The sequence below is a fragment of the Xenopus tropicalis genome, chromosome 4 (genome assembly GCF_000004195.4).
Source record: "Xenopus tropicalis strain Nigerian chromosome 4, UCB_Xtro_10.0, whole genome shotgun sequence".
In the NCBI taxonomy this organism is placed as follows: Eukaryota; Metazoa; Chordata; class Amphibia; order Anura; family Pipidae; genus Xenopus; species Xenopus tropicalis.
Window position 1 is genome coordinate 118612409 of NC_030680.2, and position 24827 is coordinate 118637235.

Here is a 24827-nt window from a genome sequence, read left to right on the forward strand (position 1 = left end):
GTTAAGAGGAGTTTGTAAGATATTCTTTGTTTAATAGGAAGCCACGATAAGGCCTTTAGCAGGGGAAGGGCCTGAACTCTCCTGGAGAGGAGGAGAATTCAGGCAGCAGTATTTAATACAGACTGTAGGGGGAAAGATGGGCGTTAGGGAGGCCGGTTAGTAGCAGGTTACAGTAGGCAAGTCAGGATAGGATGAGAGCATGCATGAGCAGCCTAGCTGTTACAGTAGAGAGAAAGGGACGGATTTTGGCAATATTGTGTAAGAAAAAGTGACAGGTTTTGACAGTTTACGTAACTTATACAAAACTGTACACAACTTCCATATTAATCAATGACAGCGCAGAGCAGGTGCAGGAAAGGGTTAAACTTATGGCAAACTCTGTTGACCCCCCAATGAATTGACTGAATTACTAGCACTTTACTCAGTGGAACGCTGTATATGAACTGCTTATTATACAGTAACATTAGCCGTTTATATCGCACACAAGGGACGTGGCCACATTTCGGTACTGCGCTTGCGTTCATGGGGGGGGCAAAGTTTCGGTAAGCCATTGCGGCCCTGAAATCCTCCAGAAATGCCATTTGCAGGGTATAAACCACCACTAACTTGTTTAAATGAAACCGCGCCTTCACCCGACTTTTCCTGTCCAATACTAAGCCTCACTCCTCCCACTCCCAGCCATGTGACCATAACATTAGGGAAAGTCCGTTCCGGCATTAGAATTTACCTTCCGCTTCTGGCAGTGCTAGAGATACAGGAGGGCGTGTCCTCAGTTTGAGCCAATCACATGCTCCCCCGGCTCTTGCTAGCGGCTGCTCGGAAGGGTTGGCGGCTTGTGGGACGGATAGCGAGCATTTCCGGGTTAGGAGGAAGAAGGAATGAGCTGTCTGTCACTGGAGCCTGGGTGGCTGTTGTGGCTGCTAAGGAACGCGTCCCCAGGGCTTTCTCCCTGAGTGAGACATACCGGCTCCCTGAGCTGCAATGCTTTAGGCTGCGGTACTGTACGGAAGGCACAGGCCTGGCCCCGGGGTGCAGTCATTTTCTAGGCATAAGGACGGTATATACGCACCGCTGGCAGGCTTCAGGGTAGGGATCCCTCCATACAGCTGCAGTATTATGGGCTCGGAGAACAGCTCCCTGCGAGGATTTACTCTCCAAGATCCTCCCTGGACTCAACCATCTGGGCTCACTATATACCCGGCTCTCCTAGCGGAGGGGCGTCCTGCTTCTGTGTTTGTCTATCAGCCGGAAAATCAGGATAAAGTGGATAAAGCTGCCAAGGTAAATGGCTGAGTTTGTGGTGATGGCTGTCTGTCTGTCTGTCTGTCTGTCTGCTGGGTTACATCAGGTGCACTCGGTAGGGATAATTCTGCCATTTCTGTAATTCTTACCTGCAGCTGTTGGGCCTGATAAGTATAGGGGGATATAAAGCCTCATACGATAGTCCCTCAGTCCATATGTACTCAAGGAAAGCTCTGTGGGAGTAACTTAGTGCCACTAACACCATACAGTGACAGTGTTTTATTTACATTTAGTGGTTCTGTCTGTTTGTCAAGAACCTGGAATTAAAGATTTATTGATAAAAGAAGCAGTATTAAAAATCTGATTGGGTGTTATTTCTTAACCAAAACTGGGCAGACCTCTTTTCGTTATTACTTTCAGTGGAGGCGCTTGACTTTAGAAGTGGGCCAAAGTCTCAATAGCTGAGAAATATTACGGTAATAATTGTGCCCATTACCCATGTCACTTCCTGTGATGGGGGAGCAGGAGGCGGCACAAGGCCACTAACGAAAAAGCAAGCTTAGCACTAGGAATCATATTGGATTAAGGCTGAAGACACATGGAGCTACTTAGTAGCAGCTATTGGTCACAACTACTAAATGCAAGAAAATACCCTGCTATAGACAATACTGAGAATTGCCTCTGCTAAAACACTCATAGAGACAATTATCAGGAAATGATCAGCATTGTCTGTAGCCGTTTCAAGTAGCTGCTACTAGTAGCTCTGTGTGTCTTCCAGACTAATGTCCCCGAAATGCCATCCCACTGGCTAGAATGTAAAATGCTGGTGGGATGGCATATGCAGCACCGCGATTTGCCGAAGTCGCTTGAGTTTTTGGGGCTAATCTCCCCGTGTGTCACAGCCCTAAGGGCAGTGGCAGACGGGGAGATTAGTTGCCCTGTGACAAATCTTCATTGCCGTGGACAACTAATCTCCCCACAGTGCCATCCCACCTCCAAGAATGTAAATCGCTGGTGGGATGGCATACGCGTCGCTACGATTTCCCAAAGTTGCTCTTGAGAGGAAACTTTGGGTGACTTCAGGAAATCGTAGTGACGCGTATGCCATCCCACCAGCGATTGCGGGGAGATTAATCGCCCGTGGCAACAAAGATTAGCGACTAATCTCCCCGTCTACCACAGCTCTAATAGTACACTGATAAACCCTCTGCATAAGGCCATGGGTTTTTAAACGGCCAGTTCGCTCCTTTGTTCAACATGAGCGCAATTAATAAGGTTTGTGCTGAACATACTTTTAGCCTATTGTTTTAATCACAAAAATCTATTGTTTTTGTTATTTTTTGAGTTAAACAGGGCAAACTGGGAAATTAAAGCTACTCAATGTTTGGTCCTTGTTAGGCTGATAATTAAATTTCTCCCTGAATAATGCTCATCTGCTTATCCCCCTGCTTATGTGCACTAGTAATCTAATTATCCACCTTACAAGGACCAAACATGGTGTAGCTTCACTCTCCCTCTTTGCCCAGTCATTAAAAGGGACATATTGCGTGAAAAACAATATTGTGGCAATGAATTGTATTCATCTGAATATAGAAAGAATGTGCTTTAAAAAGTAGCATTTTTGGCTGATTTATTGAAAATTTCTTCAAAAACCCCTCTAGTCCCGCCCATCTGTTCCACTTCCTACTTTTTCCTTTCCCAGGCTGTGCAGGGGGGACGGCGCACTTGGCACACTGCACTGAAGAGAACAGATCAGCCACTAGGGCCGGGCTGACCTGATAGGGAAATGAAGCCTGTCAGAACCACAGTAGGAGGGGGTTAGCCAAACACAGTCCTGCAGTCACACAAGACTGGACTGTTAGGATACTCCCACAACTCATTTGAAACACAGACTGGTACCTTAGCAGATCTATAGAGAACTCCAATAAATGGGCCATTTTTAAAGATAGTGTTTACTTTTAGCCCAGAGTGAAACCAGCACCATATATTATTCATAATTGCTTACTTTTTATCCTGTATGTCTCTTTTAAAACAATCTGCAAAAAGTATGTTTGTCATAAGCGCACGGGCAGTAGAGTGAAAAGCTGAACTTTAACAAAAAAGCAATTTTTTTCACTGTACTGTCATGCGTGGCCATGGGATTCCCAAAATAGACTAGAGAAGGAAGAGTATCACCGTCTCACATCTACCCTGGGCTGGTGTCGTTTTCTTCTAACAGGAGCACCAGCCTGGGGTATCAGGTAAGCAGTTACAATCACTGGGGGGTACCTAACATTTTGGCACCCCCCAGTGACTTTACCTTTCCTTCTCCTTTAGACCATGGGGCGGTTCGGAGCATAGTGGTTTCCTTCACAGTAGCCTAATGGTATTCCTCTTATCTGTAAGCCAAAACAGACACAACAAAAAGGGTTGAATCCTAAACAAACCTAAGTGTTTGGCCGAATGGAATCCAAACCATGTGAATGCAGCACTTTTGTTGGTTTTTGTAATTGATGCAATTTTTTAAAAATGCTTTTCTTAATATTGAACATGTAAATAAGGGCTCAGTTATTCTGCCAAATCTTATGTGGAGATTCGGTAATGGCCAAATCCAGCATTTATAGATCTGGTGCATCCTTAGTTTATACAGAGCTCATTCTCTCAGGTTAAACTAACTTAGCTGATTATAGGGAGAGGGAGCAGGATATAGTAAGTGTCAAAACAATTATCTAGTAGTGCTTTGTAAATAAAAAATACAAATGCTGTTATAGGCAGAATATGTTTTCAGCTTAACTGTTGTTTATTTGTCACTGTTGAAAATACTTCCTCTAATCAGTATATTGTAAACTGCTTATCTGCTATGCAAATATAGACCCTGCACTCAGCCCTACTGAAACTTGAATAACCCTGTCACCAGATAACAGCTTATTTATACAAATGATACAAGTGCTTCTGAAGCAAATACATTGTGTGTGGGGCAAAGCTGACCATACACAGGCTTATATTAGCTACCAGTCGCATTGGGGGCACAAAAGCCCTATTATGTGGTGCTCTACCAAACTATCTATAGGCATTTATTATTTTTCAATGTTTGGCCCAGGGGACAAATGATCAGATTAGGCTAATTTAGCCCACTGTGTATGGCCAATTCAGGTAAAATCTGCTTGTTTCGCAAAGAGCAGATCTGTTTGTGAATACCTATCTTAAATGGCAAGGAAAGTCCTATCTAGTCTATTAGGAAACCCCAGCTAAACCAATTACATTTTCCTCCCAGGCTGTTGCCCCTTAGGAAACAACATGCACCAACCTGGGGGGAAAAGTAGCACTGCCCTGCCATCATTACACTTATACTCACATGTGGACAGCCAAGTAAAATGTGAAAATATGCGCTTAGGATTTTGGGCTTTTCCTTTCCTAAAAAAAAAAAAATAGCAAAACATAATTCTTTCCTAAATAAAGCAATGACATCAATTTGGTTCATCACAAACCCTATGTGTTGCACAAGAGGATGTATTGGCCCTTTAAGGCTATAGCCAAAAGGGGCACTATTGGCACTATTTTCCCATATAGTATTAAATATTACCACTGATTTGCAAGATTTAACCCCTATGCTCTGATCAGCCCTTACATGTGCTTTAATGTGCCTTAATTCGGAGTCAGCCTAGTTACTGGGACAGATTTCGTGGCTGAGAAACGAGAGTATGTATTTTGGCACCAAAATCCGCTCTGTGCACCTGCACCCAGGCCAACACAGTGGCGCCGCATTCAGGCATATGTGATAGCTGATCTGAGCGTAGGCTCTTATACTCGCCCTGGGTAATATCGGTGGTGTTCCACATTTAGCAGAAAACAGTGCCATTATTTCCCTGCTAGAGTATATAATGAGGCTTCTGTTCTCGCTGGCAGGATAACACTATTTGGTTTGCAGTTGTTAAGACAAATCATAGCAAATAATGGATAACTTGTATCCATTAACACATGGTTTATTCTTGTGCAAAGTGTAAACAAAAAGATCCTCTTAACCCTTTCCATGCCAGCCCTCAAGTGAGATCACAAGTTGCCAGATAGCCTGCACTGAGAGACACCTGGAAATATGGAATCTCTGCTGCTGGCACTCTAACTTTGTACACAGGGGGTTATGTACTATACATGCCAATGCATCTGAAACACTTGAAACACTGATTTGAGCAGTTCAGGCTGTTTATACCCCGGTCTTTCATTCAAACCACTGCCCAGCTGCTAAGGTAAAACCCTAGCAACTAGAAAGCTGATGAAATTTTAGAGCTACTGAACAAACCGTTAAATTATTAAAATAAAAACACTCAGATAAAAAATAAAACAAGAAGTTTTACTGTCTATATAATACTAAAACATGCTTTAAAAAATATACAGTATGCATATAGGTTAAAATCATGTCAGCAGCTTATTGGCCCTTGTACGGGGCCCGTTACCTGATTGGCCCATAACGGGGCCTGATGTTTCTTTTGTTTGCATTAGAATGTCATGGAAGATCTAAATTCTATAAAGAAAGATTCAGACTTAATTTATTTGCATTGTTGTACTTTGTTTTTTTATATTTAGCACTTGAAAACACTGCGTCACCCATGTCTGCTGCGCTTCCTGTCTTGTGCAGTGGAGGAGGATGGCATCTACTTGGTGACAGAACGGGTGCAGCCCCTGGAGATGCTTCTAGAAAAGTTGTCAACAGATGAAATCTGTGCTGGCATCTATGATATTCTGCAAGCTCTGGTTTTCTTACATGACCGGGTAACAAGTTATAAGATTTAAGATATATGTTCTTTAAAATGTAGTAGTGAGCAAGCTACATGTGCCTGCCGGCCATTAGAAAAGTCTCTGTTCCCTTGCTGTCTCATATACATGCCCCAAAGGTTATGCACGCACCTATTCTATTTATACTCATTGTATAATGCATCCTGTTATATTACAATATATAATTGTTCTGCATTTTTCTGTATTGTAGTTTGTCTTCCCTAAGCTGTCCATGTTAGTTTTTCCCAGCCTCCCTTATCCCTCCTGTAGCCGTCAATGCCATGTAACTGTTATCATAGCTCCCACCCCTGTGCTTAGCACTTTTCTTGAAGTGTAGTGTCATTTGACTACTGTCCCTTTATTCTTATTTGCACAGGGTAAAGTGTCCCACAACAATGTCTGTCTGTCCTCTGTGTTTGTGAGTGAAGATGGGCACTGGAAACTTGGTGGTATGGAAATGGTCTGTAATTTAACAGAAGTGTCTCCTGAGGTAGGTGTTCTTCTTTGTTTCCTATTATTCTGTTGTTTTAATGCCTTAAAGGAACAGTAACACCAAAAGATCAAAGTGTATAAAAGGAACTACAGTATAATGTACTGTTGCCCTGCACTGGTGCAACTGGTGTATTTGCTTTAGAAACATTACTATAGTTTAGTGAATGAAACTGCTGTGTAGCCCCGGGGGCAGCCATTTAAAAGAGAAAAGGCACAGGTTGCATAGCAGATAACAGATAAGTTCTGTACAATACAATGGTGTTTTATCTGTTATCTGCTATGTAACCTGTGCCTTTTCTCCTTTTTCCAGCTTGAATGGCTGCCCCCATGGCTACACAGCAACTTTTTATATAAACTATAGAAGTGTTTCTAAAGCAAATGTGCAATTTTTACCAGTGCAGGGCAACAGTGCATTGTATTATGATTACTTAAAAACATTTTTATTTTTTGGTGTTACTGTTCCTTTAAAGTGAAATGGACCCAATATCTAACTTGCATTACCTCCAGTTTGATTGTAAGTCCCAGGGCATTGCTTAATGTGTGCACAAAACAATCACTTTGTGCTTTGTTGTATTTAAAATATTGATAGTAGCAGATCAAATAATGTTGTCTGCATTGATCTATGCTCTGGTTTCCTCTATACACAGAGAGGAATTTGCATACTTGAAGTAGTTGTTTATGCATACTGCTGCTTTAAAAGCCAGGGCCTGCAGGGGCTTTTTGATATTGCTGTGCCATATGTTGCCATTAAACATGCAATGCATAGTTAAAAAAAAGTAAGGTGAACTAAACCACTCCTTTGTGCATTTGTAAATGAACGCGCTAAAAACATTGGTACCTCCATCGTAAAGTTCTCTGCCCCCCCCCATACCAACTATTTAACTGCAGAGGACTTACATAGGAGTGAGTGGAGTTGGTGCCGCCATCTTTGGCCCCATCACATCCAGTTTCAGAATCCTTGTCACAAATCTGGTTGGTACTATTACCAATGCCAACTAGAAAAACCATTCATGATTTGTATGGTGGGTAAAACGGAGGGTTTCTTTTGGTAAATGTGAACAAATATTTGCTGCTTATTTGTCTGCTTATTTTGATCTGTGCATTAGATTACCTCTTCAGAGCAATCATAGCAGCTCCCACTGATAAAAATAAACAAATGCAGAAAAATAATAGCAACAGTAACATATGCCAGTAGGTTTTACTGATCACAAGTCAGTCGTATAGGTATCTGTACTCTAAGGCTCCTGTGTTTTCTGTACTTACCTCTTCATTTTTTGGGAATGGTATTGAATAGATTATAGAAAGGTTAAAGGCATATATTCTCACATAATTAACCCCTAGCTCTGTAATTCAGCTTCAATCGTTACTAGGGTATAATTACTGTTCAGTTAATGTATGTCATGTGAAAGGTGCTTATGTACCACTTTAAGGGACAAAAAGGCATTTCCCAACAAATTACTTCATTTATTTATTTTATGACTTGACTTGTAAGTTTTTCTGCAGCGTCTGTCACATTTAATATTGCATTTACTGGTGCACTATTCCACTGGGTAATGGTTTCCACAGTAGGTGTGATGGTGATTTTTGGGTCCCAAGATATTTCTTGCTGTCAGCTCCCTGGAGATTGTTCTTGGCTGACTTAATTAATGGCATCTTTATCATCAGTTCTTTGTGCAGCTTCACAGAAGCTGGCATACAAAATCATCTATGTTTATATCCCGTTGCTCATGTTGCTCTCTGATTGTGCTCATTGGAGCAAATATCATGTTTTGTAAATGTGAAGTTAGTGTTGTGCCCCCAGCTAATAGAGTTGTGAATTGCAGAAAAACTGAAGCAGCAGTGTTCATGTACAGCTTGAGCTTTTATCCAGAACAGACAATATCGAAGAAGCTCTGGTTTCATTATGGAACACCATACTATGAGGCATGCTTCTAAATGTGCGCTTAGAATAGAATATATCCAGTTTCTTTTCTGTGGGGTTGGGGAGAGGAAGCAGAATATGTTTATACTGTATTAATGCAAAAAATGTTAATTTTTTTGTTTTTTGTACAGTCGGCGGAATTTGGGATTATTCCAATGGCCCTCAGTCATGCCCGTGATGCATTCTCGTTTGGTCGACTGATTGAAAGTCTTTTGGCCCATGTTAGTGATCAAAGTAAGTACCTATTTTCATACAGAAATGTTTCTTTTGTATTGTGCCTAAGTTTCCAGGCCCTACTTTACTTTAGGAACTGATTTTTAGGATTTTTTTTTTACAAATGCCAATTTTAAAATAATAAAATATAGAACACTTGGATATCTCTAGTGAACTGATTTGTAGCTGTTAGAGGTCATTTTAGTTATACATTTGCAAACATTTTTTTAGATGAACCATTGTCCAACTTTAAGTCAACCGTGAAGAACTCTCTCCTGAACCCAGAACCAGAACTCCGACCTGCACTCTCCACTTTACTATCCCATGATTTCTTTAGGTATGTAATTGTTTGAATCCCACCTCAGTATCTGTTACTTTTCATATCCTATTTGGGGGCACAGATAATGGCACTGAGGTGTGCATCTGTCTGTACCCAGCAGCTAGTTGACAGATTTATTCTTCCTATAAGGAGGGCCTTGGGCTCTTGTTTTGGGAACTTAAACGCTAGAACCAATCCTTCACTTGACAGGTATCAGATGTTAGGGGACAGTCTAACCAGTGCTAATGGCTAATGACTTAAACACATGCTCGCAAAGAAATAAGGATAGAAGATATGTGTGTTGAAGCTCAGTAGGCCTTTATCTTTAATTACAGTTTTCATTTCATTCATAGTGCAAATGTTTGTTTTGGCTTTGTTTCTATTCATTGTCCTAATATTTTAGTACTTATTTCCCGTCAATAAATATATAGTACAATATAAATTAAACCTGCTGTGGAAAGACATCCTACACCTTTTCTATTTTAAGTTGGGAAAATAACTGTCTGGTTCAAATCCAGACAATTTTTTTATTATTTATTTATTTTTTCCAAAACTGTTTCAGTACTGGATGGGTCAGCCTTCACAGGATTCTGTCAGCCACTGTTGTCCTTCTCAGGGAAATACATGCAGTTTATGTGTAAACCAAGCAAATATATAAACTGTTGAATTAAAATGTAACCAGTTGTACCAAGGTACCTGCATAACCCCTCCTTCATGAGCTTTCTCTTGCTGGAGTCAGTAACATGGCACATCTACATAAATTAAGCTGCAGCCAAAATTCTGCTGCTCCAGTTTGGAACTGGAAGTTTCCAGCAAGTCATTTTTATTGGAGTCCCTGCTATGGTGTTTATTTACATTTTTTCTGCATTAGCACCTTGTGTGCTTGCAAACAGAGTTCCAACGCTCTGTCTGTTTCAAGTTTGTCCCTGAGGAAGGTCACATTTTGTGACTGAACCTTTAAACTAATCAAATAAATGTTTAATGTGCCTTTGATATATATTTATTATATTTTTGTGCTTTAATTACATTTGACAAAATTATGCCATGGTTATATGTTGAGCCATGACCATTTGTCATACCCTGAAGGATGTAGATAAGGATTGCATTTTACTTACTTGCTGTACCTGACTGTTATGTCACAACCACGTGGCCACTAACAGTGACAGACATTTTACATATCCAGTTACCATTTTGTTTTCTTCATTGAACAGGAATGATTTCTTAGAAGTTGTGAACTTTTTGGAAAGCTTAACTGTGAAAACAGAAGAGGAGAAGAATGAGTTTTTCAAGTGAGTTTTAAATGGCATTTACTGCATATCTATTATCCCAGTGATGCTGCAGCCCAGCTGTATTACACTTTTAGTATTACTTGTAGGAAATATTTAGTTGCCCTCCCAACTCTCTCTCCCTTTTACTGTCTGTTTTAATATGTTGGTTTCAATAGGAACTTCTGGGGGAATCAAACTAATTCCTGTTCAGAATACATGATCATCTATCTAAAAGACTTTAGTATAATTAATGGCATTGTCAGAATAAGTTTCTGATACATTTGCAGTCCTCTGCAGCTTTTCTAGCCTAATAATCAGATTGACAAGCAATATACCTACCTGTTTATGGGAAACATGGTACCTGAAGCACAAGTAGCAATGATAGTCAGACCTCTGTTCAGAAATGCTCTCCGTTTTAGCTGGTTTCTGCTCTGCTTGAGCATTTTTGTTAGCATTGTTGCTTTCATCCACCTCTCGTCACTTTGGGCAGGAGTTCTACAATGTTTACATGTACTTTTGGAGAAAGTGTTTGGCCATAATAGATTCCAGGACAGATATTTTGGCGGTATGCTTACTAATTAGATAAGCAGGACATATAGGTTTATGTTTGCATCTTATAATTACATACTGGCATTATAAAATCTTAATTTGTCTGTGTACAGATTTCTTTTAGACAGAGTGTCGTCTTTGTCAGAGGAACTTATCTCTTCGCGGCTGGTTCCTCTGTTACTGAATCAGCTTGTGTTTGCAGAGCCAGTGGCAGTAAAAAGCTTCCTACCCCATCTTCTCAGGCCAAAGCGAGGTACCCTTCTGCTTAAAGAACGCTATGCTGTAGTTGCTCTGAACACATATGAGCACTGATCAGTGATGTTTAGTGTATAATTGACAAAACATTTTTGGAAACCATATTTTCTCATTGTCTTCTTGCCTTACTTTTCTCAAATAGATATTATGGGACGAACCCGAGAAGATTGCCTTTTGTCCCCAGCACTCTTTCAGAGTCGGGTCATCCCTGTGTTGATGAAGATGTTCGAAGTCCATGAAGAACACGTGCGTGTGGTTTTGCTGACCCACATAGATGCCTATGGGGAGCTTTTCACTTTGAAGGAACTAAAAGATATAATTCTTCCACAGGTCAGAAGACATTAGTATTTAGTATTTTAGTTACTATTACAGTTTTAGGCTGTTGTAATGAGAGTGGTTTTGGGGATCTTTTCAGAGAAGGGAAAATAACAAGCAAGCTACAAACAGTATTGGAGCAATATGCTACAGAGTTTATGTCCAAATTTAACTGACCACAGCCTTAACTCTTATCAGGCCATGGTCTGGGTTGCTGGACTACTTCTGAGCTGACTTCTGCAAGTGGTGGACCTTAAACTTGTCTGTTTTTAAGAACTCTGTAGTAGTGTAGACTAAATAGAAAGACTAATTAACGCAGTGTATTTGGTATGTGTTAATACAGTATAGCCATTAAAATACTTGTTTATGTATATACTTCAGTTAAAAGCCAGTGGGGAATAATGTACTTGTGTTGCACTTTTTTTTATCAGGTTCTCTTGGGCTTGAGAGACACCAGTGATATGCTGGTGGCAGTTACTCTTCGTGGCCTGGCTGCCTTAGTCTGTCTGCTTGGGCCTGAGACGGTTGTGGGAGGTGGAAGGGTAAAGATCTTCAAAAGTACAACACCAGGATTTACAAAAAACGCAGACATCACTCCAGAAGGTGCCTATATCCATTTACTGGTTGTTTTTATAACTGCTTTATTTGTTTGAACTATTGTTTTGCATTACCAGTGTCAACTCAGCTGGAAGTAATAGAAGTAAACTTTAAAATGAAGTTGTAATATTTTATTATTTAGTCTGTGGTTTTTGGCATTTATTTAAAAAAAAAAAAATGTAAATGCTGTTTTGGTTACTAGGTTCAGACAGTGGTTTAAAGATGATGAATAGGAAAGGAGGTAAACAGAACCAAGTACTCTTTTTGGAGAGTCCTGTGACAAAGAAATAAAACTAAAGATCAGTTAAAATATGTTTATCTTTATGTTGACAACATACAAGGAATTAAAGTTTGGGGGTATAATGTCTGATTTATCTGCTGGTGGCTGTTAAGTGGTTTGAACTACAACAGAAGGCTTCCTATCCAGTTTGGCTATTAAGCAGACAAGTTGTGGTTCAGGCTTTTTAGTATGCAGCTGTTATGACTCTTAGGAGAAAATGCTGCATTGTGGGAAAATACATCTTTTGTCTGTTTTGGAATTTGGCACATTGCACTGTTCTTGAATGAACTTTTATATTTCACACATTTAAAAAGTAATGTGCTAGATATTTATTAGACAGGTTTACAAATTTCGTTGGGCATGGATTGCAACAACCATTTATGTGGTCCTCCCCTGGCACATGTACATTGGCTTCTATTATGATACAATTGTTTGTGCCTTGGCAAATACTTGGATCCATCTGGGTGGCCATAGATTAAACAAAGGTCTGATAGATTTGAGGGGGAGCTGTTGTAAAAGTAAAAATTTAAAATAAGCTTCATCTGAATGAAATAGGATATTTTCTAAATATAATTAGTTACAAATTCTGAGAAATCAAGTTACTCTTCACTGTTCCTCAGCATTCTGTCTTTCTTCATGCAGGAGTTGGGTTTAGATCGGGGGTTTATGAATAGTAATTTGATTATTTCAGAAACTGTACAGAATTTCAAAATGCATATATATATATATATATATATAGATAGAAAGCACTCACGGCATATAGAGATAAAAACAAAAGTTTTTGTTTTATTAGCTCATCGCATCAATGCGTTTCGATCCCAATAGGATCGTCATCAGGACGATGACGATCCTATTGGGATCGAAACGCGTTGATGCGATGAGCTAATAAAACAAAAACTTTTGTTTTTATCTCTATATGCCGTGAGTGCTTTCTATCTATCTACTTCCTATATTTTTTGGTTAGCACCCGGCTAGTACTCATATAAAGGTGAGTGCCGATTTCTTTTGGATTATATATATATATATATATATATATATATATATATAATATATATATAATATATATATAATATATATATATATAATATATATATATATAATATATATAATATATAATATAGAAACTTATAATAATTTTTTATGTTCACGATTGTTCCCCTGAGGTAAGAGTCCAGAACATTTTTGTGAAAGCTGGGGGCACATAGACAAACCAAAAGGGCTCAGGGACTCCTATGCATTTCCTCTTATCTTTTGGGGGGGAAATCATTTTTATTGCCCTTAATGCCCTGCCTGTATAGTTCTTCATTAGAGTTTTCTTTTGCTAAAGATTAAGATAATAAGATACTGTAGCTGAACAAAGGAGTTCCCTTAAGTACTGTACTGTTGTGACAAAATACAGAGCCTGAGTCTTTATCAAGGCCAATAATGATCTGTAAATGTTGAGCTGTGTTTTTGTATTGGGTTGTACAAATAGTGCTTTCTGTATATATGGTTATTGCTGTGGCAATGAGCAGCCGGTTTTGGTGCGGTGCTCCATAGGAAAGCGCAAATTTACAGCCTAGAAATCAAATTGCATAATGAGAAAGGGAATATTTAGCTGCTCTTCCACAAGAACAGGTTGTCATGAAGGAGCTACAATATTTTAGTAAACAACTGCTGTTAGAGGCAATGCAAGTCTAATTTTCCCCACAGGACGCTTCTCTCTATCTTTATTAGCTCAGTAGGGAACACAGAACACGGGAGGAATGCACTGAGACATTGTGTGCCTACTGGCAATTCAGAGAGATGCCTTTGAAAATAATCACTGTTTAGGATGTAAAACCTCATTACAGACAATTTCTTTCACAGTTATGTTTCGGTAATCCTTCTATTTATGTGAACAGAACCACTCTTTGTTTGTTTGTTTGTTTATTTTTTTAAGAGACACAGTGAAACCTCAATTTTCTCAGTAATATATAATGCACTTTCCCAGATTTTACATCAGTTTTTTTTCTGATCCCCTGAAAATAGTAGTTCTACTTTATTTAGGTGCTACTATAGAGCAAGCTGATCCTGGCATCAGGCCTGGTACCTGATTAATAGAGAGATAATTACAGCCTAGGAGAGATCAGTGTGAGAAAGTATCAAGGGATTTTACCTCTGTGGTTAGAATCCAGTCTCTATCTGACTTGCAGGGAACCATTTCTTTTTATATTTAGACCAAACAGGTTTACTATGTCTAAATGCTGTAGTTAAACCTGCTTATAGTAATAATGACACTGTGTACTGCCAGGAAAGTAAACGCCCATTGCACACTAGGCAGTCCTAACTGCTAACAATCAGATGTGTGTTTATGGCCATAGTTTTCTGCAGTCGCCGATAAGCATCTCCTTTATTTATTGTAACTTCCTTCTGTTCGGACAAGGATTATTGGGGCACATAAATCACATGTGAGTTAAACAGATATATTCAGAGGATTCTGCCTATACAAGAGAATATACCTTTATTACAAGGTGCTGCTGTGTTTATAAGCGGAATATCTATCTATCTATCTAGAAAACTCCATGTCCTGAGCATTCTTGATTTGAGTGCATTTATGGAAACAAAAATACAAATAAAATGATAAAACCGCAACATTAAAATCTCAGCTCAGCCATGGTTAAGGTTGGAAAGTAAATGAGCTATAGCTATTGTTTGTAAATAATATTGCCTTTATCACAGAATCCTAGGTGGGTAACTAAGATTCTCATGGCTTCATCCATGCAATGGACAGGCTATCTATGAAGCAGTGCATTTGTTTTAGACATTTTATAACCACACTAAAATATTGGGTTTTTCTTTATAGATATACCCTATACATCTGTTCACTCTCCTCCTGACTGGATTTAACTGTAAGACTGAAACGCTGCCATGGGCTGTAGGCACAATGGATCTTTCAGTTATGGGAAGCAGATGTCCTGTATTCAGCTCTGATCTTAAGGCGACATTAGCTATATTCAGTATAATGTCCCTACACGCTGCATGATGAGTGCATTATTTCAGTTCAGGTTAATCATCAGCAATATGGAAAATATCTTGTCATCTCTTACCATAATTTGCTTCCCTGCCTCTCGTTCAGAAACCTTGGGGGGCACTTTCTATTGTATGACTGATTAAGTTCAGTTTGTACACATAAGCCTGATGGCTTGGGCCTTTATTGGCCAGTACGTCTGAAATTGCTGACTTCTTGTTTGTCATTAGATGTTGCACTTTGGTGACTGATGATGATGATGGAGAAACTTCTTCTATAACAAAACGGAAAACCATGTCATTTGTCATCTCCTTTGCCTCCACCAACATTGCTTTGCTGGAAATATCCATTGCAACATCTTTCGTGTTTGTGCTGCGCCAATAGTCATGTGATTAATCCCAATTCCAAATCTGGATGAAATAACTGATCAATCAAAAGCTAATAATAACTTGAGAACAGAATTGAATGCCTTTGCAAGTACCTCATTCATTGTAAAGAAACCACCATTTCTCATCGGGTGTCAGCCTTGTGTTCAGCTTCAACAGATCAAGATTTTTTTGAATGATCGCATTTGTTAATGTTTATATTGTACACACTTGGACTGATTTGACAGCCGACTTGTTTTCTATTCTCCATCTTTAGAAAAGTAATTTCAAGAAATCTGTTTTGTTTGTAGAACCCTTTTATCTACTGGAATGAATGTAGCAAATGCTCTTGAACATGGCATATCCAGTTTGTTAGAACTTTATAGAACTTGTATGCTTTCATTTTTTAGCTTAAACAAAAGGACATAATGTATATTTTATTTAGTAGCTGTAGCTGGATTATATTTATTTTCATATTTATATGTTTTGGAAATGTGCACTTAATGTAATCTATTTTCACTATTTATACTTAGCAATTTATTTTTATTGAAAATGTTTCTGGTCTTAGTGGTTTTAGGGTTTTTGTTTGTGTAGAGAGTAGATGACATTGTGTGTCACCCCATAATGTAGAAAGAAGACATTTCAGGCGGGCGTCACACACAGAATGGCGCAGGTACATTGAAATGGCTTCTCCCTACTAAGGGGTAGGATCTTTGATGTTGGGGAGAGGTGGTGATAAAGCCCCTATTTGCTTCATGCAGCCAAACAAAGCACCAAAACACTATGCTGAATGCCTCTGTGCTACAGACTGAGTGTAGTGTATACATTGCATCACATGCCCTGGGACTTGTTTTTTTAATAAATAAAAGCCAGATAATATTATACAAAGGTAAGGTTTTCTTTTGCTGTGTGTAAAATGTATAACAGTTCAATACAATAAATACAAGTATGGGATCTAGTATCAGGAAACGCGTTATCCAGACTTCTTACTTGGAGGAAAGCCATCTTTCATAGATTACATTTTAATCAAATAACTTACATTTTTTGTATCTGTCATAATAAAACAGTACCTTGTACTTAAATACTAACTAAGATATAATTAATCCTTATTGGAGGCAAAACAATCCTATTGGGTTTATTTAATGTTTAAATGATTTTTTTTTAGTAGAATTATGTTATGGAGATTCAAGTTACACTGGGTCCTGAGCATTCTGGATAACCGGTCCCACACCTGTAAAATCACCCTTAATTCTAAAATCCCAGTGATTATACTTGTGTGTCTTACTTTGGGAGAGACTTGGGGGGACTTTAAACAGTAAACGCAATAGATCCTTGCTCCTAGCGTTACCCCTTGTATAGTTGTATCTTCCTGATAAATTATATAAGCTGCAGGACTGTATGCCTTCTGTCTTGGGGTTACAGTAATGCCATAAATGGCAACCGCCTGTTCATTTGTATATCTGCCCCATGTGTGCACTGACAGGAGGATGCCATTAATGTCAATTGTAAATAGACACAGGTGGTAGTAGCAGTGAATGCCACCTGTGAATTAGGATTAGAGGGGAAAATTGTGGTTTCATTGTGAATTCAACCCAGTCTATTGCAGATTATGTGATGGTTTATCTGAAATGACTATTCACAGGCTGTTACTAGGTGACTATATACTGACTACCTTACATTATCTTATTCCTTAAAGGGGATGAAAATTATTATGGGCTTCGTCACATGAAAATAAGAAGCTTCCTATTTATAATTAATTGAAAATTCTGGACTTTTTATTAAGCCATTATTCTTTCCTTTTCCCCTCAGCATCTATCTGTTCCTGCGCCCCCCCCCCCCTCAGCATCTGTCTCTGTTCCCCCCTCTCTCTGCATCTGTCTCTGTTGCCCCCCATCTCAGCATCTGTCTGTTCCCCACTCTCTCAGCATCTGTCTCTGTTCCCCACTCTCTCAGCATCTGTCTCTGTTCCCCCCCTCTCTCAGCATCTGTCTCTGTTCCCCCCCTCTCTTTGCATCTGTCTCTGTTCCCCCCTCTCTCTGCATCTGTATCTGTTCCCCCTCTCTCAGCATCTGTCTCTGTTCCCCCCTCTCTCAGCATCTGTCTCTGTTCCCCCCCTCTCTTTGCATCTGTCTCTGTTCCCCCCTCTCTCTGCATCTGTATCTGTTCCCCACTCTCTCAGCATCTGTCTCTGTTCCCCACTCTCTCAGCATCTGTCTCTGTTCCCCACTCTCTCAGCATCTGTCTCTGTTCCCCCCCTCTCTCAGCATCTGTCTCTGTTCCCCCCCTCTCTTTGCATCTGTCTCTGTTCCCCCCTCTCTCTGCATCTGTATCTGTTCCCCCTCTCTCAGCATCTCTCTGTTCCCCCCTCTCTCAGCATCTGTCTCTGTTCCCACCTCTCTCTCTGCATCTGTCTCTCTTCCCCCACCTCTCTCTGCATCTGTCTCTCTTCCCCCCCCCTCTCTCTGCATCTGTCTCTCTTCCCCCCCCTCTCTCTCTGCATCTGTCTCTCTTCCCCCCCCCTCTCTCTCTGCATCTGTCTCTCTTCCCCCCCCCTCTCTCTCTGCATCTGTCTCTGTTCCCCCCCTCTCTCTGCATCTGTCTCTGTTCCCCCCCCTCTCTCTGCATCTGTCTCTGTTCCCCCCCCTCTCTCTGTATCTGTCTCTCTCCCCCCCCCCTCTCTCTGCATCTGTCTCTCTTCCCCCCCCCTCTCTGCATCTGTCTCTGTTCCCCCCCCTCTCTCTGCATCTGTCTCTGTTCCCCCCCTCTCTCTGCATCTGTCTCTGTTCCCCCCCCTCTCTCTGCATCTGTCTCTGTTCCCCCCTCTCTCTGCATCTGTCTCTGTTCCCCCCCTCTCTCTGCATCTGTCTCTGTCCCCTCCCCCTCTCTGCATCTGTCTCTGTCCCCTCCCCCTCTCTGCATCTGTCTCTGTTCATGCAGCTTTATGTTGGGTATTTTTGATGGGCAGTTGGCTCTAACACACTATTGGTCAGTGCTGCCTGGATGATACACTTGTCAGTAGGGCATGGTTAGTGGCACGCAGGAATGATAATTGATTATTGCTCCCCATTGGTATATGCCACATGCAATAAGAAGCAATCGGCTGTAATGCCATGTGAATGCTTACTGTGCTCTTGTTTTATTGTTTGATTTAGAACTTAATGGGGAAATTTTACGCCAAAGCTGTCTGTTCCACAAGGAATGAACTTGTATTTCTAAGCAACATTCCAACATGCACATTTTTATGCTTTCAGTCCTCCTTAAGTTATTTTTAAATCTTATTGCTTTGAAAAGCCATGTGCCGTGTAGAAGTCCGTTCTTCTCCAGGTCTGTGAATCAGCTGACTTGCAAAGCTTGAGGAGTCAGAACCAGTAGTGCAGAGAGTGTAAACACAAGACAGTTACTGCTTTCAACAACTTTGAAACCAATGAATATTTGTAGTTAATTGGAAGTATTGGAAGGTTACTGGGGGTGTATGACCTGTCTAGGAACAACAAACTTACACATCAAAACATAAGTTCAAGGGGTTGATTCATCCTGCGTTTTTCAGAATATGGGGATACGCTAATAAATTGAATCATTCATTAAAGGTGATCCCTTTGAGATTGAATGCTTTGACCCATCCCTAACCACTCCTTAGGTTTACATATATGTGTAAATTGAAGGGGGGGGGGGGGTGTATATAGATAGAGATATATATATATATTGATAAGCACTTTATTTTTTCATAAGTCCTGTGAGAGCGGCTTCTATCCAACACATTATACATATAATGCGCGCGTGTTTATATAGGTATAGGTGTGTGTGTGTGTATATAAAGCAAGTGAAAGTGCTGAAAAGTGCTGTAAAGCACTTTTCAGCACTTTCACTTGCTTTATGGCTTCAGCCACTTTATGGCAGCACACTGTGATGTCACTTCCTATTGATTTACTGGTTTTTGGTGATTTAAAGATGTGTGTTACAAGGCATGGATGCCCTGAGAAAGGTCCCGATGGGGACCGAAACCAGTATGGTGCTAAATTCTGTGCAAAGTAGACAGTTTAAGGAGAGGGTCTGCTTTCCAAAATTACACAATTATTGCCAATATTTATCTCCTGTGCAATGTAGCTTTACTGTTAGCGCTCATAGTGCTTGTGTTTATGTGCAAGTGTTGTGGGATATAAAGAGCTATGAGGGGCAGTAACACAGATTGCTGGGAAGGCTTCTGGGGTTGAAGCTCCCTTTCACATTTGCTGTCAGTTGTGTATATGAGGTGCTGTACAGAGGGGAAGAGAAAAACCAATAAAATACGCAATGGAATACGCAGAAGGATACTTGTGTACTGGGGCTCATATGCTGGGGTCTAATCAGAAATAATGCTGCTGCCTTGGGAATACATGGTTATGTGTTGGCAGATAAGGGATATCAGTGATAACTGCTGAGTTTTTTGTTTTCCCTGTAGGTTCCCCAGTGCATTCCATCTATAAACAGCAGATGTTGCTGAATCAGGAGAACGTGCTGGCTAAAGGCGCTCTCTCTGGGATCAAGCCAGCCACCCCGAGCAGTCTCTTTCACCAGCATCGCACAAACCCTTCCAGCAAATTCACTAGTGGTAAGTTGCACCTTTCCGCCCCACTACAACCATGTTTCTGTGGCGTATATCTGGCAGTAAGTGTCTAAAGGGCAGGGTTCCCAAACTGTAGGGCCCAAGGCATAACTATGGGTATAGTGGCTTGTGGTGACAAAGCTTGCTATCTACACCACATTCATTCATAAATGCATTTTATTGCCATAATCTGAAGGGCAATATTTACTCATTTAAGGTAATTTTATAAAGTTTTTTTGGTTTTCTTTAAACGGGGAAGCCATATGAATTAATTCATATTTTTTGGACAGTTTTTTTTTTTTATTTTATTTATCCATTTCTGATAATGCATCTCATATTAGCATTGGCAAAATAGGAATAAAGGGAATAATGCCTGCAATGCAATGTGAGTAATAACAGTTACAAAAAATAACTTTATTTAGGGAAAAAAAATCACCCTCTGAATCATGTGTACAATGATAGCTTAGGCCTGTTTATATATAATGAAATGGTTCTTTTGTGTAATGCTATATCATTTGGGGGTATAGTTTTTCCCTTTAAGCTTAGTAAGTGCTAAACAAGTGGTATGGGCCAATGTGTGCAGTTGCTTTCTTGCTTTCCTTGGCCCTAATGAGATCTAAAGGGCACAAATAGATTTACTGTTTTCCAATACAGTACATAGAGTATTTTTCAGCTGGAACAGACAATATCCATACATACAGAAAAGGAAAGATATGCACAAACCATATGCTCTCGTGCAAAGGGGGCAGATGAAAGATAAAAAGTTCCTTCTGAACATCTATGTTTCCTTTCTAACTGTGAGTGGCGGTACCTGCTGACTGATAGCTGCCAGTCATGATGGCACTTGTGTTGTGCTTCATAGTTAATGACTTTCTCAGGACAGGGTCAGCATTACTGACTTTTTTTTTTTTTTTTTTTTTTTTTTTTTAAATGACTGCAACCAAAAATATTGCCATTTATTTTTTCCCCCTTTTTTACATTTCTACAGCAGATAGTTGTTCATCTCTGAATGGAATCACTGACCTCAAGAAGCCAAAGGTAACCAGCCATACTATTGTAACCAAGCCGCCAGAAGATTGGGTCGACTGGAACGAACCGGAGCCGTTACAGGGCACGGAGCAGCCTGTGAGGGAGAAGGTGCAGCCAGCAGAAGAGATTCGGATCCATGTGCTCCCCCAGGACAGTGAACCATGGGATGATTTTGGCTCATCTGATGATATTTCTGAACCAGCGGCTGCTGAAGGTCCAGTCCCTGCTCAGCAGGACGTTGGAGAGGGCACTAATAGCACTGCTCATTTCACTTCCAGTCTTAGTTTGGACAGTAATTCAGTTGCTCCGGTCACCAACGCCCCAAACCAGACTAAGGGAACAAACAAACTTGTTTTAACTCACCCTAAAGCCCCCCATGAAAAGAAATCCGCCCTGGGGTTTGGTCTGGGAGAGGAATTTACAATAACAGTAAAAAGCACAAGCAGAGATCCTGAGCTCGACCTGTTCGCTGACATGGCGCCCGATATCAAAGTGTCATCGTCTGTGTATAACGTACCTGCTGCTGGAACAAACGGGATTCTTGCACATTATGGAGAGATTAAAACTGAAGTTCCTGATGCCAAAGGAAGTTCCCAAACAACTGCTTTCTCTTCCAAGTTTGCAGCTGCTGCAGTGACAGAGGTAAGGTTATAGCTACCCCTGCAAGGCTCATTCTCATTGGTCAGAAAAGCTTTGCTTCTGTAGCTGGGCACAGCCATGGAAGAACCATGGGGGAGGCACATCCAGCAATAACATTCTGGGTTGTGTGAGTAGGAAAGGCGAGAAGGTAAGTTAGTGTCAGGTTTCCATTCATGAGAAAATCTAATGAAATATCAAATTGTCAGTGCTGTTTGGGGTGAACATGTTGGGGTTGTTCACCTTTACATTAACTCTTAGTATGATGTAGAGTGTTATGCTGAGGCAATTTGCAGTTGGTCTTCATTTTTTATTTGCAATTTTTGAATTTTTTTGCCTTTTGTTCAAGAGCACTCTCCAGTTTGGAATTTCAGCAGCCATTTGGTTGCTAGGGTCTAATTTTCCATAGCAACCAGGCAGTGGTTTGAAGGGAATATAAATAGAGGAGGGCCTTAATAGAAAGATAAGTAATAAAAGTCCCACGGGAGAAAAGCGCTTTACAAATGTTTGTTGTTGTTGTTGTTAAAAGTAGCAATAACAATAAAATTGTATCGTTTTTTGGCTGCCGGGGTCAGTGACCCCCATTTGAACGCTGGAAGGAGGCAGAAGAGGAAGGCAAACCATTAAAATACTATATAAAATAAAAAAATGAAGACCAAAAAATGAAAAATTGGACATTTTATAACATAATAAAAGTTATCTTGAAGGTGAAGCACTCCTTTACCTCCTGAATGTTCCACCTCAAATGGAAACTTTTAGGGCTCTGGCACACGGGGGAGATTAGTCGCCCGCGACTAAACTCCCCGAGTTGCCTACCCCTGCCATCCCACCGGCGAACATGTAAGTCGCGCGTCTTTTCCGGCAATTTCGGGAAATCGCGCCGCCGCGGGATGGCGGGTCATGGCAACTCGGGGAGATTAGTCGCCCGCGAACAGGGAGTTTTGTCGCGGGCGACTAATCTCCCCTGTGTGCCAGAGCCCTTAGAGAAGTTTTGGTCAGGCTGGGCATGTTTTTCTTATAATATGATGTGTTTGTACAATGTTCAATTGTACAATGTTTGTACAGAGTTCTGGCTGAATGTTGGTTCTGCTGGATGCTCAGAAAGAGACCCACTTTGCTTGTTACATCTCAGTGCAGAAATATCTCTCCTGAACTTAGTTTTCTTCCATACGTGACCAAGGCTGTTTCTCATTGGCTCTGCAGGCAGAGGGCGAAGGCTGGGGAGAGGAGAATGACTTCAGCTGGGAAGAGGATGCAAATACCTGGTGACCCTTCTGGGGCGCGCAGCCCAAGCTACGTAATGAATAAGTGACCCCCTATGGGACCCCTAGCCAGAGACTGAAGAGTGCCCTGTATGCAGTAATATGAGGGGTGCTGGGGCACCTTGCACTGGAACGTGCACAAGGGGCATTTCTTTGAGTGTAGGTGATGCTATGGGAATGAAGGAGATTTTCAGATTTTATATCTTATGGGCAGAAATGTTTTAAACTGGGAATTACGAGACTTTTGTACGAGACTTGGTGTTTGTCATAAGAACAAGAAACCCAGAGAAAAAATGCAGTTTCAAAGAATATAAAGATTTAATGGAAACCCTATGCCACCAGTTGCCACTGTGCCAGGCTGAAAAGAATCCTGAAATAATGCCACAGACTTTCTGTATCCAGGGATTTCCAGGTGTGTTTAAACTACAGCTCCCAGCATCCCACGGGCTTGTGGTGGGAGTTGTAGTCCTGGCACAGCTGGGATGGCAAAGGCTGCCTGCAATGTGTGGCTTTCTGTTTTACTGAGAACAATCCGCTTCATTTATCCCCTTGTGCTTTTTAGATTTAATTTCAGCATTTGCTTTATTTCTCCAGTTCTACAAACCTGTAGTTCAGATCTGCACTGCTGGTTTCACTAAGGAATAAGTGTTCTCCAAATCGCATTATTTAATGAGCACCGTACCCTTTAATGTTCCAGGATAATTTTGGTTACAGGGCAGTGCCACGCTGGCACAGGTTATGGCTGTACAGGCAATGAGTACTCCCCTGCCTGTTGCCAATGGCATTATACAGCAGGGGCTCTGTGGGAGTAGAGTGTGGGAGGGCTAGACACACATGTTTCATATATGGACTCTTGGTCACACAACTGTGCAGCATACACACTGCGCCTGGGGCCTTTCCAAGCAACCTAATGGGTTTTATGTTTGTTATGCCTGCTCTAGTCCCACTATAGGGTATGTGATTTGAAGGGAAATATTCTGTACTTTGCCAGAGCTAGAAGTCACTGATCTACAATGTATTCCAAGAGGCAGTAGCGCATCTTTCACCGTGGCTGATGAACTCCCACAAACATACTTGGTCGGCCACATTTTCAGCCCAGAGAGGCCACATTCCAGTGGTATCAGCATTGAACTGCTGCCCAAGAGCTGTAGGTGGGCACGTTGTTAAACTAACATGTCGCTCTGGGTATAACCAGCCCTGGTGTAAGTGATGATATAAAAAGAAAAAAATTGAAGTGTAGATATTCAAATCTATCCCATAGCCATCTGCGCTGAATGGCCATCTCAGGCAGTACTGTACAGGTATGGGATCTGTTATCCAGAAAGGGAAAACCATCTCCAATAGGCTCAATTTTAATCAAATAATTATTTTTTAAAACTGATTTTCTTTTTCTCTGTAATAATAAAACAGTACCTTGTACTTGATCCCAACTAAGATATAATTAATCCTTATTGGAGGCAAAACAATCCTATTGGGTTTACTTATGTTTAAATGATTTTTTTGGTGAATTAAAGGAACAGTAACACCAAAAAATGAAAGTGTATAAACGTAACTAAAATATAATGTGCTGCTGCCCTGCACTGGTAAAAGTTGTGTGTTTACTTCAGAAAGTCTACTATAATTTATATAAATAAGCTGCTGTGTAGCCATGGAGGCAGCCATTCAAAGGAGAAAAGGCACAGGCACATAGCAGATAACAGATAAAACACTATTGTATTCTACAGAACTTATCTGTTATCTGCTATGTAACCTGTGCCTTTTTTC

General features: G+C 40.6%; 1 protein-coding gene across 2 annotated transcripts; it reads left to right on the forward strand.

The window, feature by feature from the left end:
- Nucleotides 1–727: 727 nt before the first annotated feature.
- Nucleotides 728–24292, forward strand: scyl3 (SCY1 like pseudokinase 3). 2 transcript variants are annotated; one of them, XM_018093646.2, is made up of 12 exons: nt 728–1281; nt 5803–5988; nt 6368–6481; nt 8536–8638; nt 8849–8954; nt 10148–10225; nt 10867–11006; nt 11151–11338; nt 11755–11926; nt 19993–20142; nt 21128–21807; nt 23005–24292. In XM_018093646.2, the coding sequence occupies exons 1-12, from the start codon at nt 1117–1119 to the stop codon at nt 23068–23070; spliced, it is 2148 nt and encodes a 715-aa protein (XP_017949135.1). In that variant the 5' UTR covers nt 728–1116; the 3' UTR covers nt 23071–24292. The 2 variants fall into 2 exon arrangements, with proteins under 2 accessions (XP_017949135.1, XP_002933830.2); XM_002933784.5 differs by having other exon boundaries at nt 729–1281; nt 21125–21807.
- Nucleotides 24293–24827: the final 535 nt, after the last annotated feature.